Consider the following 17,364-nt stretch of genomic DNA (forward strand, 5'->3'; position numbering starts at 1 on the left):
CTCAACTATTCAATTCTTCCACTTAATATATACTCATTAAATTTATTGATCTATTGTACTTATTGAAATTTATGGCGCCGTATTAAGCCTCTTCATAAAACCTGCAATTATTCTTTTTGGATGTTCAAACACTCTTTCAGCTCTGTACTATATTTTATTTGTAAAATCAATTTCATTAACTTCAATTTTCAAACTTGGTTCAACAATAATTTCATTTTTTTTCTCACATTTACAAGTATCACATTGTTTTGAACATTTTTCTTTAGTTGTGGTTGTATTGGTTGATTCTTTATTAATTTTATTTTTTAAATCTGGATTTGAATCATGTTTTGCATAAAGATAATTTCGAAGGGCCATTTTTGTGAATTATTATTAAGTAAGAATATCCGAAATATGGAGAACTTTAATTTTTAAGTCCAAAGTGTAGAATGTGTGAATTATCAATCACACGAAGATTATCACCAACAATTTTTAGATTCTTTTGATAGATTGAATAAACAATTAGTGATAGTATTGATAAAGAAAAGATAGTCTAAAAGATAGAAATATTTCTAATTGCCTGTCATGGAACATTATTCTAAAATTGAATAATAAATAAAAAATAATGGTATGATCTTTAATTGACACAAAATCGGAGAAGTTAATAAAATAATAATTTGTTAAAAGAGTTAAGTTATATTAAATAAATTATAAGATCTAATCTATGATTAGCTCAAAATTTTGTACTGCTGTAGTTACTGAGGTTTTATACGTAGAATATGAAAATAAGGGGAAACATTATGGAATTAGGGAGCACCAGAAATTTACATTGAGAAATTGCCGATTCCTACAAGGCAATAACATTTAAAAGTAATGTTACATTTTATTAGCTATGAAGAATTAAAAATTAAACTAAGTAGAGGAATTTTTTGGAGTTAGTTTAAACCCTATAATCATAATACCCAAAGCTATAGTTAAAAATTTAAATTTCAAATTATCATCCACCAACTCTTCTTTGTATTTGTTTTTACTCTTTTTAGTTTCTTTACCCAACACATAACTTTTTATATGATTTAACATTCCCATTTCTTCTTCTTCCAGAGACAGTGATTCCTCTTCAACAGAGGCAAAAGATTCTTCTTCTTCCAAAGGTGGTTGAAATACTTGAGATGCAAATTTTTTAACAATTCTATCATTTACAAAATTTTGTTGTTCTTGTGGTGGTACTGAATTTATTGAAACACTTCGCAAAACTCTTTTTTCATTTATTAGTAAATTTTTCAGTTCTTCTATTAATTTTGCATCTGAGTATTCAAAATTCATTGATTGTCTTTTGGCGAGTTTTTTAATGTTTTTCTTTTGTTTTTGGAGTTCAAACCCAATGTACGACAACAATTTTTCATTATGTAACTTTAAAGATTGTAATTCAAATTGTAATTTTGTAATTTCTTGACGAGTTTGATTACCATAATAACTTGATCTTTTGGAGCTGGAATCAATTTCTATAGATTCAGTTTCATCAAATCCATTTAAGGCATATAATGCTTCATTTCTATATTGGTTAACTTCATCTTCCTCCAAAAGTGGTTCTGAAGATAATCTTTTTTCTGATTGTGTAGTATTTGTTTCAAATTCAACTTTTATGGGTATTATATCATGAGAATTATATCTTACATGAGTTGGTTTTAATGGGTAACTTTTTGTAGTTTCTGGTGGTGCTAATTTGAAAGGTGATAATACAAAATTTTTGGTCAAATCTATTGGTAAGGATTGTCTTTTTAAGTACTTGGATTCTGGATCTGGTGGAGGAGGAGAAGGAAACTGGAAATTCTTATTTAATTCAACTGATTCCGAACTTGAATCTGTTTTTTGTGGTATAAATTCATCCATTATTTCTTCGTCAGTGGTGGGTGTATCTTGTTGATGAGTTAAAAATTCAATTTGATCCATTAACACTAATTTAGAATTCTTTTCAACATCAAATTGATTTTCAAGAATTTTATAATCTTTAAGTAATTTTTCGTACCTGGAATCTTGATCTGATAAATTATTTAGGTTTAGTAGTTGTATTTTTTTACGAAGTTCTTCCACAACTTGTTTATACATAATTTCATTTTTAGTTGATATTTCCTCTAGTTCTTGTAATTTTAATTGTAGTTGTTCAATTTGTAGTTTGTATTCATTATTTTCATACTGCATCAACAAAAGTTCTTCCTTTTTGATGTCAAGTTCTTGTTGCACATGTTGTTTTTCAGTCTCCAATTGATCAAATCTTAAGATTATATCAGCAAATCGTCGTTCTAATTCTTCATAATCTTTTCCTTTATTTAGTAATGAAGTATTGGCTGATAAGATTTTTTGTGGCTGTTTTGATATTTTGATTGGTTCTTGTGTTAGTATAGTTATATCATTATTTAGGTGATTGATATTTTCATCCATTATGACAGCATGTATATATAAATTCGATATTGATTGATTAATTTGTAATTAAGGAGAAATAAAGATTTGATTGTTTACATCTATTTAATTTTTAAAATTCTTTTTTTTCTGTTTCTTTTTTTTCTTAAGTATGTAGAATTAATTTATTTGTTATCGCTAACATTTAGATTTAAATTTTAACATGAAACCACAGAAATTCAGAGATAAGTTTTTACAAATTGATCTAAAAAGTGGTATAAAGAAAGAAGGATAGACTAGCGATCATCAACGCCCATTTTAACCTCTACACAACTCATTAAACCCTATAACTCAATTCATCTTGTCAAGATTTAAATCGTGTTGTTAGTTTGTGTAATATATAATAAAATTTGTTTTGGTTTTAACTCAATAAGAAATTATTATTATTTTAATTACCGGTTATTATTACATCGTTAAATTTCACTCGTAACTTCATTAATTTTTGAAAGTATTATATACTCAACTATTTACATGGTAAGGACCTTCCTAAGATGAATTTAATGCTTGTTCTATTGAAGTACCAGGATTCAAATTATGTTTTAAATCATGTTTTATTATATTAGCTCTTAATATTCTTGGATCTTTTCTTAAAGTTCTTAATAATTGTGATTGTACATTACTTGATGAATCAAATCCCATTATAAAATGATAACCTTGAAAATGTCTTTCTTGTTCTTTTGATATAATTTTTGGTAATGGTTTTGATCCTAAACTTGTTATATCTCTAATTATACCTCTATTATTCAATATTAATTTACCAACTGTACTGGCGATTTTTGTAGCTTCTTTTGTGACATGTAATGGGTCCGTTATACGAGCAATAGCAAACAATTCATAGTACATTTTGTTGATGATATTGGTGGTTAATCATTATGAATTTAAAATTTTTTTTTCACCAAAATTATTTATGAAACGAGACTGATTGATTGATTAGAGCTACCAACAAAATTTGCAAAAAATTGATAACCTACTTGAGCTACAAAAGGGCTAGAATACTTAAATTAAACACTACTTAGCCTTGAGAATGAATTAACTGGCATAATGAATCTACTTGCCACTTCAAAATGGTAACTATTTCAAAATTTACAGAGTCGTGTACCCGACAAATTTCTGTTACAGACCTCACGTGCAATTATAAATAAGAAAGATTGCAAAATTTCAATAACTTACTAAATATCATCAATTACACCAATCAACCACTTCAAAAATGGCTACTAATATTACATGGCATCCTAATTTAACTCACAGTGAACGTGCAACTCTTAGAAAACAACAAGGTGTTACAGTTTGGCTTACAGGATTATCAGCAAGTGGGAAATCAACAATTGCTTGTGCATTAGAACAATCTATTTTAAATAGAGGTTATAATTCTTATAGATTAGATGGAGATAATGTTAGATTTGGATTAAATAAAGATCTTGGTTTTAGTGAATCTGATAGAAATGAAAATATTAGAAGAATTAGTGAAGTTGCAAAATTATTTAGTGATAGTTGTTGTGTTACTGTTACATCATTTATAAGTCCTTATAAAGCTGATAGAAATTTAGCAAGAGAATTACATACTAAGGATAATTTACCATTTGTTGAAGTTTATATTGATGTACCAATTGAAATTGCTGAAAAAAGAGATCCAAAAGGTTTATATAAAAAGGCAAGAGAAGGTATTATTAAAGAGTTCACTGGTATAAGTGCACCTTATGAAGCCCCAGAAAATCCAGAAATTCATGTTAAAAATGATTCAATTTCTATTGAAGAAGCTGCTGAACAAATTATAGATTATTTATTAGAAAAAAAATATATCAGTTAAAAAAGCTGGTACTGTAAGTAGATTTCGTAAAATATATAACTACATTAATTTATTACTTCTTCAAACTATCTAATCTTGCTTGTAAATCATCTTCTCCTATAGCTTGAGGTGTTCTTTCCTCTTGTTCTACTCCAGTAATTCCACTTGGTGTATCCTTTAGTGTTGTATTTAAATCAACTCCAATTTCATCCAAAACTTTACCTAATATTTCATCAATTTGTTCTTCTTCTCCTAATTCATCATCATCCATTGCCATTGCATCATCTATTGCATCATCCATGAATTCTTGTTTTTGATCCATTAAATCATTTTCTTTTGCAAATTCTTGTGCTATTCTTGATAATTGTGGTAAATTCATTGATTTATTCATACCAGATAATACTCTAGTGGCATCTCTCATTGACATTGCCATTTGTTGATTCGACCTTACTGATTGTACTCGAAGAGAAATAGCTTGTAGTTGGGCCCTCATTGAATTGAATTTATTGATATATGATTTTGTTCTAATTAAATCTTTTGCTTGTATTTTAGCACTTGATATTTGTCCTTGTTTTGCTGATTTTTTAATATCACTGATTAATTTCTTTTCTTGTTGTTGTAATTTGGTGACTTCTCGTGTAAGCTCTCTTTGAGTCTTTTCTAAAGCTCTTTGATTCTTTCTAAGTCTTTCTTGAGGCGTTAGCCTCTTACCAAATGCCCATTCAAATAATTGTGACATTTGCTTGATAAGATAAGCAAAAGAATACAGAAATAATGAACGAGATAATTTAAGTAGGTATTTAAATTATATGCAGTATCAAGATTTTGCAACATTTTACAACCAAATTAATAGAGCTGCTAATACAAATTACTAGATCATGTATTATCCTATTATAGTTTACTTTTGTCGTTATACATTAGCTTTACACTTTTTTCAGCCATCCCCAAACCAGCTTGATATCCATAACCAGAAGCACCATAATTATGAATCAATATTTTTCCACCATCAACTACTTCTTTTTCAATTCTAGCTCCTCCGGTTCTACAAGGTCTTAATCCAACAGCAACTCTTAAAATTTCCAAATCTTCAATTTTGTTACCATGTGGATTTTGTTCCAAAATCTTTGGAAAAAGCGTAGTTGTTCTTTTCAAAATATCATCAGTATAAATTTTTAATGAATCTGGATTCCAATCATGTTCTTGTAAAAATCCACCTAATATCAATTGATCATGAGAAAATGGTCTTTTGATAATGTATGTTGGCTCTCTATTACCCCAGCTTAATACATTTTCTATTATATGTGGAGCTTTTATTACAACAACTTGTCCACGACCTGGATGAACTGCTTTATCATTAACCAATTCTCTAGCTCCAATTCCTGTACAGTTGAATACTACCTTTGTATCATCACCAAAAGCTTCTTTGATGTTGTTTAGTTTGCTTCTACTGAATGAAATATCTTTTCTCTCCAAATACAATTTAAAGTGGTATAAAAATTTAGGACAATTGAAATTCCAAGATAAAAAGGAAATCCCATAAGCTGAACCTTGTGGTAAATTGTTAAGTTCTTCAAAATTTTGTAAATAACTCTTTAACGAATTAATTTTAGCAACACTAGGTCTTTCATCCCAAAATTCAGTAGATTTATATCTATCTAATCCATTAATTTTACCCACAGCTTTTTGAATCTTACCTAAATTTAAATATGTATATTTATCAAATTCCAAAGTAGCCTCATCGTCACCAGTAATACATGAAAAATTCCCACCTGCGTAAGGTGATGTATATTTTATTGATTCATCACCTGGTAAATATTCTGCAATCACTGAAATTTCTTTTGGTGATTCTCCGTGTTCAAGTAAAGTAAATGCTGTGTATAATCCTATAATTCCTGATCTTATGGAGTTAGTATAAGCGTTGAAAAAGTTTTGGTGGTTTTGCATACCCTACTATTACAATTCTGGTCATTTGTGGTGGTTGTGCTGGTTGTGCTGGAAACAGTAATTGAAAAATTGAGAATTCCATTATATTTATATGTAAATTCATATTGCGCTAAATTTTCAGAAAAGATAAGCGAGATCTGAAAAATAATATTCGGAGTTTATACTACATTCATTAAAGGTACAGAAATCTACGTTATTATATAATTCCGTTTCAGCTATTTATTAGGAAACTAGCTAAGTGTATTAAAAATTTAATCCAGCTGCAAATGAGGAGGTAATAGATTTAATATCATCTTCAATATTTTCACCTTGATATCTTCCACCATCATATTTTTTATCTAATTTATTCAATTTTGAGTAAAAATTAGCACTTATTGAATTTGAATTATCAAAATATTCAGTTTTACCATTTAATGAGGGCCATAATTCATTATTCAATTTTTTAACTGTTCCATTTTTACTTGATTTCATACCACTATTACTATGACTTATCATACTTGCTGAATCAAAATTTGTTGATGAAAAAGTAGTTGATGGTGCTCCAAAACCCTTTTTGTTGGTTTTTGTTTCCCTAGCAGTATAATTGTTTAATTGAACCATTGACAATTGTAAATTATCTAAAGGTCCATCTACCAAACACCCCTTTTCTCTAAAATGAATTAATAAATGATTCCATAATTTATTTCTACATAACGCTCTTGGATTACCCAAAACTAACAAACCATATTTTGCCCTGGTCAATGCAACATTCAATCTTCTTGGATCACTTAAAAACCCAATACTTTGTGAATCATTTGCCCTAACACAACTTAAAATAATAAAATCCTTTTCACGACCTTGGAAAGCATCAACACTGGTAATTTCAACTTCTAAATAATCATCACGTTTATCCAAGATAGTTGAATTCATAGACATAAATTGAACCAAATAAGCACGTTGACCTTCATATGGAGTTATAACTCCAATTTGTTCTGGTTTAATACCATCTTTGAACAAACGAGTAATAATTCTTTCAACATTCATTGCTTCCACTCTATTCAAATAAGAATTACCACTACCACTTAATTCCTCTCTACCATAATTTGCCCAAAACATCATTGGAGTATCTAATACTGGCCATGGAAACATTGCTTCATCAACTAAACGATCTTCACTAGTTACACCGTTTTGTAAAGAACCTTCATAAAACATATTACTTGGAAACTCAGATAAACATGGATGCATTCTATATTGAACTTCTAACCTAATTGGAACATGACCCAAAAATACTAATCTTTCAAATAGTGACTGTTTTAAACCTGCATCTGCTGCTTTTCTATCTAATATAACAGGACCTAATTGTTGATGATCACCAACTAAAATAACTTGTTTTGCACCTTTAACAATTGGAATTAAAACTTCAGGTTCAGATGCCTGAGTACTTTCATCAATTAAAACAGTTCTAAATTTGAATTGCCCCAATCTCTTGTCAGCTGCACCAACACAAGTACAACATAAAACTTCACACTTACTTAAAACTTTTAATTCAGCTGCCCTTAAGTTCTTAATGTAGTTTTTAGAATCTTCCATTGATAATTCCCCAACTTCATTTTTTAACTTTATAAGCTTTTTCAATTCTCCCTTTGATGATTTATCAACTATATTATGCAATGCTAGATGACTAACTGAACTTTCAACATCTTCTCTTGATTTAGCAGTTAATCTAACAACTCTCAACCCTAAAGAATCTAATTTAGATGCCAAATGATCAACTGCAACATTTGATGGTGCACAAACCAAAATTTTCTCTTTGTTAAGTTGTGACAAATGATAAATAATTGTTGCTGAAGTAACAGTCTTACCTGTTCCTGGAGGTCCTTGAATCAACGACAATGGTCTTTGTAATACAGAACGTACTGCATTTGTTTGTGAGATATTCAATTCGGTTAATTTTGGATGTGAAAACCTTTGTGGCATTTCAATATCAAATTCAACAGGTGCAACATCATGACCTAATAATTTATGATATAAATATGAAGATACGGATTCATCATCAGTTGCAAAATTCTTCATAGCTTGTTGCATACGATCATATGAAGTTCCTTTCCAAACAAATTCTGCAGTGAAATCAGTTGTTAAATTAGTCGGTGGTGCAATTTTTGAAGCATTCAATTCCAAAGTAAATTCTTCTTGATATGAATTTGGTAACCTCAAGATAAATCCATGACCTTCCCATGGTTCTCTTTGATTTCCGTTGTATCTCAAAATAATTTCATCTCCCACTGCGACTTTCAAATCTGATGTTTCATAAGTTGACAAAGTGAATGAAGCTAAATGTTTGTTATTTAACCCCAATGCCCATTTGACTTGAATATGTTCCAACGCTTGAGACTCCTTAAGATTCTTATCGTAATCAGCTTCTAATTTAACCAAAGGTCCAAATGATCTTTGATATTGGAATCCATCATTATATCTCATCAATATCGGTAAGACTTCTTCTTCTTGTACATCAGTATTCTCAATATCATTAATCGTCGCATCTCTATTCAATCTCCATTGAGCTTCTAATTTTGAAATTTGTTGTGGAGTTATCAAAATTGAATTTATCAAAGCTTCTTCTGTTGGTTGAGGTGCTAACCACGATAAAAATTGTCTATCTTCTATAAGTGATTGCCAATGACTTGTATCCCAATTAATATCTTTCGATCTTGCACATGGTAAACGACATAATATTACAACAACTGATTCTTGTTTTGCTGAAACAAACCCCAACATAAATACATTCTTGTTTCCACAATTATAACATTCTAAAGTAGTATCACCTAAATCTGATTCTTCATGTAAACTAACTTGATTATGACGTGACATAACTAAATGAGTAACAATATGAGAACTTGATGAATTAGTTTTGGAATTACAAAACCATTTGTTACATGTATTACATTTAATAACTGAATTTGGAGTATGTACACCACAATAAGCACAAGCATGTTCTATATTTTCAATAGGATCTGGTTGTGGTAATTCAGATTCATCAAAATCATGTTTACGATCTTCATCAAATGGTTGTTGATTATGAGTTTCAAAAGTGGCGACCGTTGAAGGAGCTTGAATTCCACTATATTCAAAAGTATTTGACTCCATTCTTATAAGTTTTTATATGAATTTATAAGTTTTTTTAATTGAACTTTTTTCTGTTATTGAAAAATAAAAAATGATAAAATTGTCCGGTAAACTGTATAAATTAATTCTTCTTCTCTAATTTTAATAAAAATTTATACTTGATTTTATTCTTAACTAAATAAATACATTTGTAAAAAATTAACTTTATTAATATTATATGATGTATGATAATTCAATAAGTATTTGAGTTAAAATAAAGTTATCTTTCTATTAATTTACAATCTATTAATTTACAAAATGAGTGTTAATATTTTTTATTGATTTCTATAAATTCAAATTTTTTTTTTCTTCTTTACTTTAATTTATTGGTGAATCTGCACTACTTACCGCTGACTCAAATTAAATTAAGAGGTTTTCTTATCAATTGATTGATGAAATCAACATTAAAGGGTTCAAGTAAAATTCTGATTATGTGTCATTGACTAATCTGTGACTTCTCACGAGATCTGTTTAAAACTCTATTTAAACTTTTGGCTCCTTTGTAAATTATAGGATTCAGCAAAATGATTAAGTTTAGGAAATTATGGGGGTTATTTTTTCCTAAATAACAGTAAGTTCAGATATCAAATAAACAAGATTTGGTTTTTTGAAGTAATGAAAACATAGGAAACAATAAAGAAAAACATTCAAGTGAAAGTATATTGTTGAAGGTATTTCCAAGGTTTGTGCCAATTGTTTAAAAGTTATTCCAATAAATTTTATGATCGATTCGTTTAATTAACCACCATCAAAAAGTCTTTAGATTTTCGAAAATCAAAAGGGTCTTCTTCTCCATTAAGTTTGTTATTTTCATTAAGTAACAATTTGTATTTAATGTCAATTTGATGCATTAATCATAGCATAATTAAAGTGCATTGATATGCGAATAATTAATATTATACAGTAAATTATAAGACATTCGCGTTAAACAATTAATTAAGGTACAATATTATTTTGGCACTTAAGTTATATTACATACATAACATAATAATTTACGTAACTGATAAAATATATGAATTTCTGAAGAATAGTTGACCTTTTAATTGTAGGTTCAATTAAAGAGCTAGAGTTAGTAGATCTTTGAGTATAATTAACTTCATGAAGATAGCATAACATAATTCTTATTTCCACAAATTGAAAAAAAAACGGATCAATCAAATTCAAATAAAATTTTTAACTTTGATTCAGATCAATTTAAGTAAAATAACATAAAAATTATTTGTACACTTTATTGTTCAGTCTTTTAATTAAAAAATCAAATCAAACAATCGAAATTTCATTTAATTTGACTTATTTCAATATTATTAAGCGATATTCTATTACATTTATACTAAATATGGTTACCAATTTCTTTATTGTCTTTGTAAGTACTTCATTTTAATCACTAAATACATTAAGAATTATTCTCTAATTTTTTCTTGGAGTTGGTCTAAATCCTAAATAAAATCGTATATTTTTCACTAGTCTTTATTAAAGTTAAACTAATAAATAAATAAACAAAATCTTATATCTTTTAATTATTCAAGTTCCTAAAAATCTTGTAGAAAAAAATGTTGTTGATGTTTTTTAAATTCTTGAATTTATTTATTTTTTTTTACATAGAAAAAGAAATTTATTGTTACATGTAATTATTTTATTTACTTATTTATTTTCAAATTATTTTATCAACATTAAATTTAATCCATACAACCAACCAGTCAATTTAATCAAAGTGATAAACTTACGTGTAACACTATTTAATTCAATTACATACTTCTAAAACATTCGTTTAGGTCAATTATTATTTCAAATTTGTTAATTTTATCAGATCTTTTTAACAACTCATATTTTACAACCAAATTTAAAAAAAAACACGTTACTTGTATTATAATTTTACCATCAATTATGGATTATAAATTACCTTATCATAGAATCATATTAAGAGATAAAGGATTATTTGAAGGTAAAAACTTCTCAGTTTCAACTGACTCAATTAAATGGATTCAAGTTTATTCATTATCTATCACTGAACATGGTCAATTATATTCATCTGATGATCAAGATAATCATTATTTATTGTTACAATCTTTACAATCATGTTCTATACAAATTATACCTAACTCAAATGTATCAAATCAACAACCACTAAATCAATCTCGTCCATCAATATCGAATAAAAGATCATTCAATCTAAAGAAAAATGGCAACCAAATTGAAAATAATGAAGAAGAACCTCCATCAATTTTTATAAAAACTTTTGAAAATGATAAACTATATATCAGAGTTACAACCAAAGGCAATTTTGACAGTTTAATAAGTTCATTAATTGTTTGGCAAAACCTAAAACCTCAAGGGTTAGCTAAAAAATGGTATAGTGAAAATAAAGTTATAAATCAAACAAATACTCCACATGAATTATTAGTTTGTAGATTCAAAATATATGGACCATTACCAAATAAATTTAAAAATGTCAATGTTATACCAGGTCCCAAAGCTCCAATATATCAACCTAAAATTGATGATTTTACTACCTTAGCTGAATCTCCACCTCAATCAAATGATAATATAAATGAAGGTTGGTTTTATACAATGGGTGCTCTAAACTCAAATGGGATTTTGAATTTCATAAGTGAGTTAGATGGTACACTTCTATATTCGATTGATATAAAGACTATATTAAAAAGTGAGATTAGAGAAGTTCATAATTCGATTTTCAATAGTTCGAATGTATTATTTATTGGTCAATTAAAAGAATTGCGTTATAATAACGTTATAAGAACCACCACCACCTTAAATGCTGATCAATTATTAACAAATTTCTTAACAAGAGATGGGAAAATAATACCCAATAATCAAAGAATATTGATTGACTTTCCTTTACACATTGATTTAGAAGATTGGTTCGTTGGATTGAATTATTTTGCAAGAAGAGAATACATTGGGTCTTTCAATGATGAATCAAAATTATTAGAAGGTGTTGAAAAACCTCATTTGGCTGACTATAATAAAGCAAATTTCAGAGTTTCCAAAAAAGTTACAATTGATATAATTGAGGCTAAATTTGAATCCAACACCAAAAAGAGTAGTGGAAAAATATATGCAGAAGTTAGGATGTGGGGTTATCCATGGTCAAGAACAGCTATTGTTGGTTATACTAATAATCCATTTTGGAAAGAAGAATTTCTGACAGATTTACCTATTTCAACTCAAATGATTCATATCTTGATAAAAAAGTGCTCAACCAATGACTCAACATATTCAGCAAATGATAAATTGATAGGAACAGTTTATGTGACGCCAGATATATTAACCAAACAAATTAAAAGCAGCTCCACTATAATGACAAGTAGTGAATCCAATGGAATTCAAGTAAATTCAATACCTATGCAAACAAGTCCAAGTCATAATTCAAGTCTTGATATTGTGAGATTATCGATATATGATCCAAATAATATTCCAATTGGTAAACTCTTGGTTCAAGTAAATTTAAATGAATATCATATTTTATCACCACAGTATTTCAAACCTTTAGAAAAAATGTTAATGAATGCACCATTAAAAGATTTAATCAAATTTTGTAACGAAAATGTACCAGCATCTGAATTTGAAAGAGTAAGTATAGTTTTGTTGGATATTTTTCAAAGTTTAGGTGTTGAAGATGATTGGTTTAAATGTTTGATGGAAAGTGAGTTGGTAAATATAGATATAATTACAAGAAAGAATTACCACAAACGAAATAGTCAAGAAAATGGAACAACATCTTCGCAAAATAATGTTTTCAACACTTTATTCAGAGGTTCATCAATTTTCTCAAAATCACTTGAAAAATATAACATCAGAATTGGTCAAGAATATTTAGAAAAAGTATTTGGTGATTTCTTCGCTAAAATAAACAAGGAAAAGAAAAATTGTGAAGTTGATCCACGATATGTAAAATTACAAGAACGTGCCAAAAGAAAAGGGATAGTAGTAGATGATGACCTAGATGATTTAGAATCAAGTGATGAAGAATATGATTCAGATTTAGAAAAAGAAAAAGATGAAGCAATAAAAACAATGGTTGAACAAAATTATCAAAATTTAAATGATTATGTTGAAGATATTTGGAATAAAATATATATTACATCAAATGATATACCACAACAAATTAAAACACAACTTAAAAATTTTAGAACAAAAGTTGAATTAGTTTGTGAACCAGATGATAAAATTACAAGTTTAAATTGTGTTAGTGCTTTTATATTTTTAAGATTTTTCTGTCCAGCTATATTGAATCCTAAATTGTTTTATTTAGCCAAAAATCATCAAACTGGTAGTACTCAACGTACTTTAACTTTAATTGCCAAAATATTATTAAATTTAGCTAATAGACAAGAATTTAGTCCTCATAAAGAGCCTCACTTAGTTAAAATGAACACCTTTTTAAGAAAACATCAACAAGAAGTTTATGATTATTTTGATAAAATTACTGGTCGTAAAAATGATTTTAATGAAAAAGTTTTAGATTTAAGTCATGAAGTTAAGAGATTTGATTTAGGATTAAATCAAACATCAAATGAATTACCAACAACTCCTTATCTAATTGATAAATATTTAAGATTAACTGAAATTGTTCATTTATTGGATTATTCAAAATATTCAAGAAGTAGTAGTACACCAATGACACCATTAACAAGTCCACTGAAAATTTTAGAAACAAATGAAACAAACGAGCTAGATTCCATAAAATTAGAAGAATTAACTATACAAAATCAAGATAAAAATGTTTACCAAATTGGATCATTGGAGTTTGAAAAACTGGAATTTTTAGATTTAGCAGGAGATAATGAAACTGAAGGATTTATCAAGTCATTATGTAAAGGTAATGAAGAAATTTTTTCATTTATAAATTCAAATATAACGTTAAAAGATATTCAAAAACAAAGTACTAAGATAATGAATAGAATAAATGAATTAGAAATATATCTTGAAAATTATGAATTCCCAGTAAATTATTATGGTGATCAATTATGGTCAGTTTTTACAAAAGATATCTTATCTAAATGTTGGCTAGATTGTTCAAGAAATTGTATAATCTCCAGTGAACTCAATTTAAATCATCAATATACAAGTATGAAATTTTTAAAAATAGAAGATAATGCTTTAGGTAGTTTAAAATTAAAATTTAATGATTCAACAAATAATAGTAATTCAAATTTGATTCAACAACCTCATCAATTAAGATCAAATCCTTCTATATCAAGTTTTAATGATAGCTCTTCAATAAGTGGTACAACTAGTAGTAGTATAAAAAGTTCAGTTCGAAAATGGTTTAAAAAATAGATAAATTTATTAAATATATTAACTAATGTATAATTATAATTTTTATGAAAAGAGTTCTTGTAAAGTTGTCTAGTAGTTGCAAATTGTTTTGTATAGTGTTAGTACTGAATAGCTCAAAAGCCAGCTGCTTTGAGACGTCTAGAATGATCAATCCAAGGCTTACGTTATTCCAAGGCTGATACTAAAGAAGCCCGTAGTACAAATTGGTTAATTTGTGTAGTGGTACTGCCTTATATATGTATGACGAGTAAATTCTATTTTATAATAATTCCGTCTCGTAAATTTTATATGAAGCGTGTTTTTAAGACAAGAACACGTTTTTTAAGCTTTATAAAATTATGTTTTTAGGTTTCAATGATTTCTACTTTTTTGCAGCAATATAAATTTTATGGTAGTTGTAACTATTAATGATCACTTGAGTGTTACATTCAAAGTTCTAGTTTACTGACTTTATCAATTTTTCAAAAATTTATGATTTTGTGGTAGTATGACTACTTAAAGTCACAAAAGCTGACCTCGTCAAACACCGATATACAATTACCTCGATCAAGAAGATTTCTAATTGACTAGATGGAAGGGGTTGTCTTACTTATGCGAACAAGCTCAACGTGTAATCCGTCTCCTATTTCATAAATCCATCTTATACGTCGGGACCAACCGGTAGGTGATTTTTCTTTATATCATAATATAATAGAAAGAAAAATTTAATCTGAGATTGTCGAAAAGTGCATGATTGCTAAATGGCTTATAAATGATCAAAATTGAATCTTAGGTTGCGTTTAGTAGAGTAATGACTAGAAAATTTTAATTGGAATGTGATAAATTTGGCTTTTGGAAAATGACCAATTTGTATGCTACGCAGGTCTCTACTATCTCTTGCCCAGTGAATATTTTAATTCTTGATATTGAATATCGGTAATAAAATTATCGCCCAAATTATAAAAAATAGCACAGAGACAATAAATTTTAGCGCTCTCGTTTCACAGTAATCGCACACTCAATCACAATAAATTTATTTTAGTCCTAAATGTCAAATTGATCCGTATTGATTTTCAAACGGTTTTTATATTTTGATTTTTCTGCTGAAAAAACAAAGATCAAACGTACTAAGATGTAAATAAATACGTGATGAGCACATGAAGTCTTTCACTAAAGGTTTCATATACAGAATATTAGTGAATTATTAATAGGATTTCAAGCATAATCACAAACTTCATAAGTGATCAAGCCAATATTCTATTAATAATTCTTCAAATACGTAATTGTTAATAATATTATAATATTATTTATTATCTTAATAAAAAAGAAATTTTAAATTGTTGAAAATTTAAAAAAAATAAAAAAACAACAAAACAACAAAAAAAATAAAAATTAAAAATGAAAAAAAGAAACCTTTGAATATTAATAGAATTTAATCTCATTAAAATCTAATTGTTTTCTATCACAATAATTTCAGAAAGATATTATATCAATAAATTATCTTTTTCATCTTATTTATCAATTCATATTATCATTTAATTTCAAGAAAAGGACTATAGAATTAATTTCAATTCCAGGTTTAATTTAGTTTAGTTGATTATACATCTATATATTTTTCATTTTAAATTTTATTCATTTTATTAATTATTTTTCATTTATAATTTGTTTTAAAGGAGCTTTATACCTACTTATATACTTTCATATAAACTTATATCACTACATAACGTAATGACATCGGTTACTGAAGAAGAGATTTTAGCATCATATCCACAAATAACTGCACCATCAGATATAACTGGTGTTACATCTAATTTAACACCAGAACAAAAAGAAATAACGATTGAATTAAGAAAGGAATTGGTTGCTTTAGGTTTTAAAGATAGATTAGATGATGCATCATTATTAAGATTTTTAAGAGCAAGAAAATTTGATCTTACATTAGCAAAACAAATGTTTATTGATTGTGAAAATTGGAGAGAAAAATTTGGTACAAATACTATTTTAAAAGATTTTCATTATGAAGAAAAACCAATTGTTGCTAAGATGTATCCTACATACTACCATAAGACTGATAAAGATGGTAGACCAGTTTATTATGAAGAATTAGGAAAAGTTGATTTAATTAAAATGTTAAAAGTTACTACAGAAGAAAGAATGTTAAAAAATTTAGTTTGGGAATATGAATCAATGTGTCAATATAGATTACCTGCTTGTTCAAGAGAAGCTGGACACTTAGTTGAAACTTCTTGTACAATTTTAGATTTAAAGGGAATATCAATCACTTCTGCTTATAATGTTATTGGTTATGTTAGACAAGCTTCTAAAATTGGTCAAGATTATTATCCAGAAAGAATGGGTAAATTTTATTTAATAAATGCTCCATTTGGATTCTCAACAGCTTTTAAATTATTTAAACCATTTTTAGATCCAGTTACTGTTTCAAAAATTTATATTTTAGGTTATAGTTATTCAAAAGAATTATTAAAACAAATACCTCCTCAAAATTTACCAAAAAAATTTGGTGGATTTGATGATGTTACTGATGATGAATTATTATTAAAAGATGTTGGTCCTTGGAGAGATCCTAAATATATTGGACCAGAAGGTGAAGCACCAAGATCATATGACATATAAACTGAATAAAAACAAAGCTTGTGTATATTATTATAAATTTTATCTTATATCAATTCAATACAATTATTAATTTATAGATTAGAGTTTCTTTTTGTGTTATACTTGCCCTCTTTTAGTTTTAAAACTTGGCTGCGAAATTTTTA

At 27.4% G+C, this 17,364-nt stretch overlaps 7 protein-coding genes across 7 annotated transcripts; 3 read left to right on the plus strand and 4 right to left on the minus strand. All coding sequences in view use genetic code 12, as the record gives it.

The window, feature by feature from the left end:
* Window positions 1–891: 891 nt before the first annotated feature.
* Window positions 892–2,418, minus strand: KGF54_000929 (uncharacterized protein; the record flags this gene model as incomplete). The annotated part of the gene is made up of 1 exon (XM_051766895.1): window positions 892–2,418. The coding sequence occupies one exon, from the start codon at window positions 2,416–2,418 to the stop codon at window positions 892–894; it is 1,527 nt and encodes a 508-aa protein (XP_051622143.1).
* A 504-nt stretch (window positions 2,419–2,922) lies between these two features.
* MRP17 (mitochondrial 37S ribosomal protein bS6m) lies at window positions 2,923–3,279 on the minus strand (the record flags this gene model as incomplete). Its single annotated transcript, XM_051766897.1, has 1 exon — window positions 2,923–3,279. The coding sequence occupies one exon, from the start codon at window positions 3,277–3,279 to the stop codon at window positions 2,923–2,925; it is 357 nt and encodes a 118-aa protein (XP_051622144.1).
* A 364-nt stretch (window positions 3,280–3,643) lies between these two features.
* Window positions 3,644–4,243, plus strand: MET14 (adenylyl-sulfate kinase; the record flags this gene model as incomplete). Its single annotated transcript, XM_051766898.1, has 1 exon — window positions 3,644–4,243. One exon carries the CDS (start codon window positions 3,644–3,646, stop codon window positions 4,241–4,243), a length of 600 nt encoding a protein of 199 aa, XP_051622145.1.
* Window positions 4,244–4,295: 52 nt separating this feature from the next.
* Window positions 4,296–6,191, minus strand: KGF54_000932 (IFG3; the record flags this gene model as incomplete). Its single annotated transcript, XM_051766899.1, has 3 exons — window positions 4,296–4,902; window positions 5,139–6,119; window positions 6,169–6,191. The coding sequence occupies 3 exons, from the start codon at window positions 6,189–6,191 to the stop codon at window positions 4,296–4,298; spliced, it is 1,611 nt and encodes a 536-aa protein (XP_051622146.1).
* A 218-nt stretch (window positions 6,192–6,409) lies between these two features.
* On the minus strand, window positions 6,410–9,289 carry NAM7 (ATP-dependent RNA helicase; the record flags this gene model as incomplete). Its single annotated transcript, XM_051766900.1, has 1 exon — window positions 6,410–9,289. The coding sequence occupies one exon, from the start codon at window positions 9,287–9,289 to the stop codon at window positions 6,410–6,412; it is 2,880 nt and encodes a 959-aa protein (XP_051622147.1).
* A 1,902-nt stretch (window positions 9,290–11,191) lies between these two features.
* On the plus strand, window positions 11,192–14,608 carry BUD2 (Bud2p; the record flags this gene model as incomplete). The annotated part of the gene is made up of 1 exon (XM_051766901.1): window positions 11,192–14,608. One exon carries the CDS (start codon window positions 11,192–11,194, stop codon window positions 14,606–14,608), a length of 3,417 nt encoding a protein of 1,138 aa, XP_051622148.1.
* A 1,707-nt stretch (window positions 14,609–16,315) lies between these two features.
* Window positions 16,316–17,221, plus strand: SEC14 (phosphatidylinositol/phosphatidylcholine transfer protein; the record flags this gene model as incomplete). The annotated part of the gene is made up of 1 exon (XM_051766902.1): window positions 16,316–17,221. One exon carries the CDS (start codon window positions 16,316–16,318, stop codon window positions 17,219–17,221), a length of 906 nt encoding a protein of 301 aa, XP_051622149.1.
* Between the last annotated feature and the right edge of the window lie 143 nt (window positions 17,222–17,364).

The sequence above is a fragment of the Candida jiufengensis genome (genome assembly GCF_024610255.1).
Source record: "Candida jiufengensis strain CBS 10846 chromosome Unknown scaffold7, whole genome shotgun sequence".
Classification (NCBI taxonomy): Eukaryota; Fungi; Ascomycota; class Pichiomycetes; order Serinales; family Debaryomycetaceae; genus Lodderomyces; species Lodderomyces jiufengensis.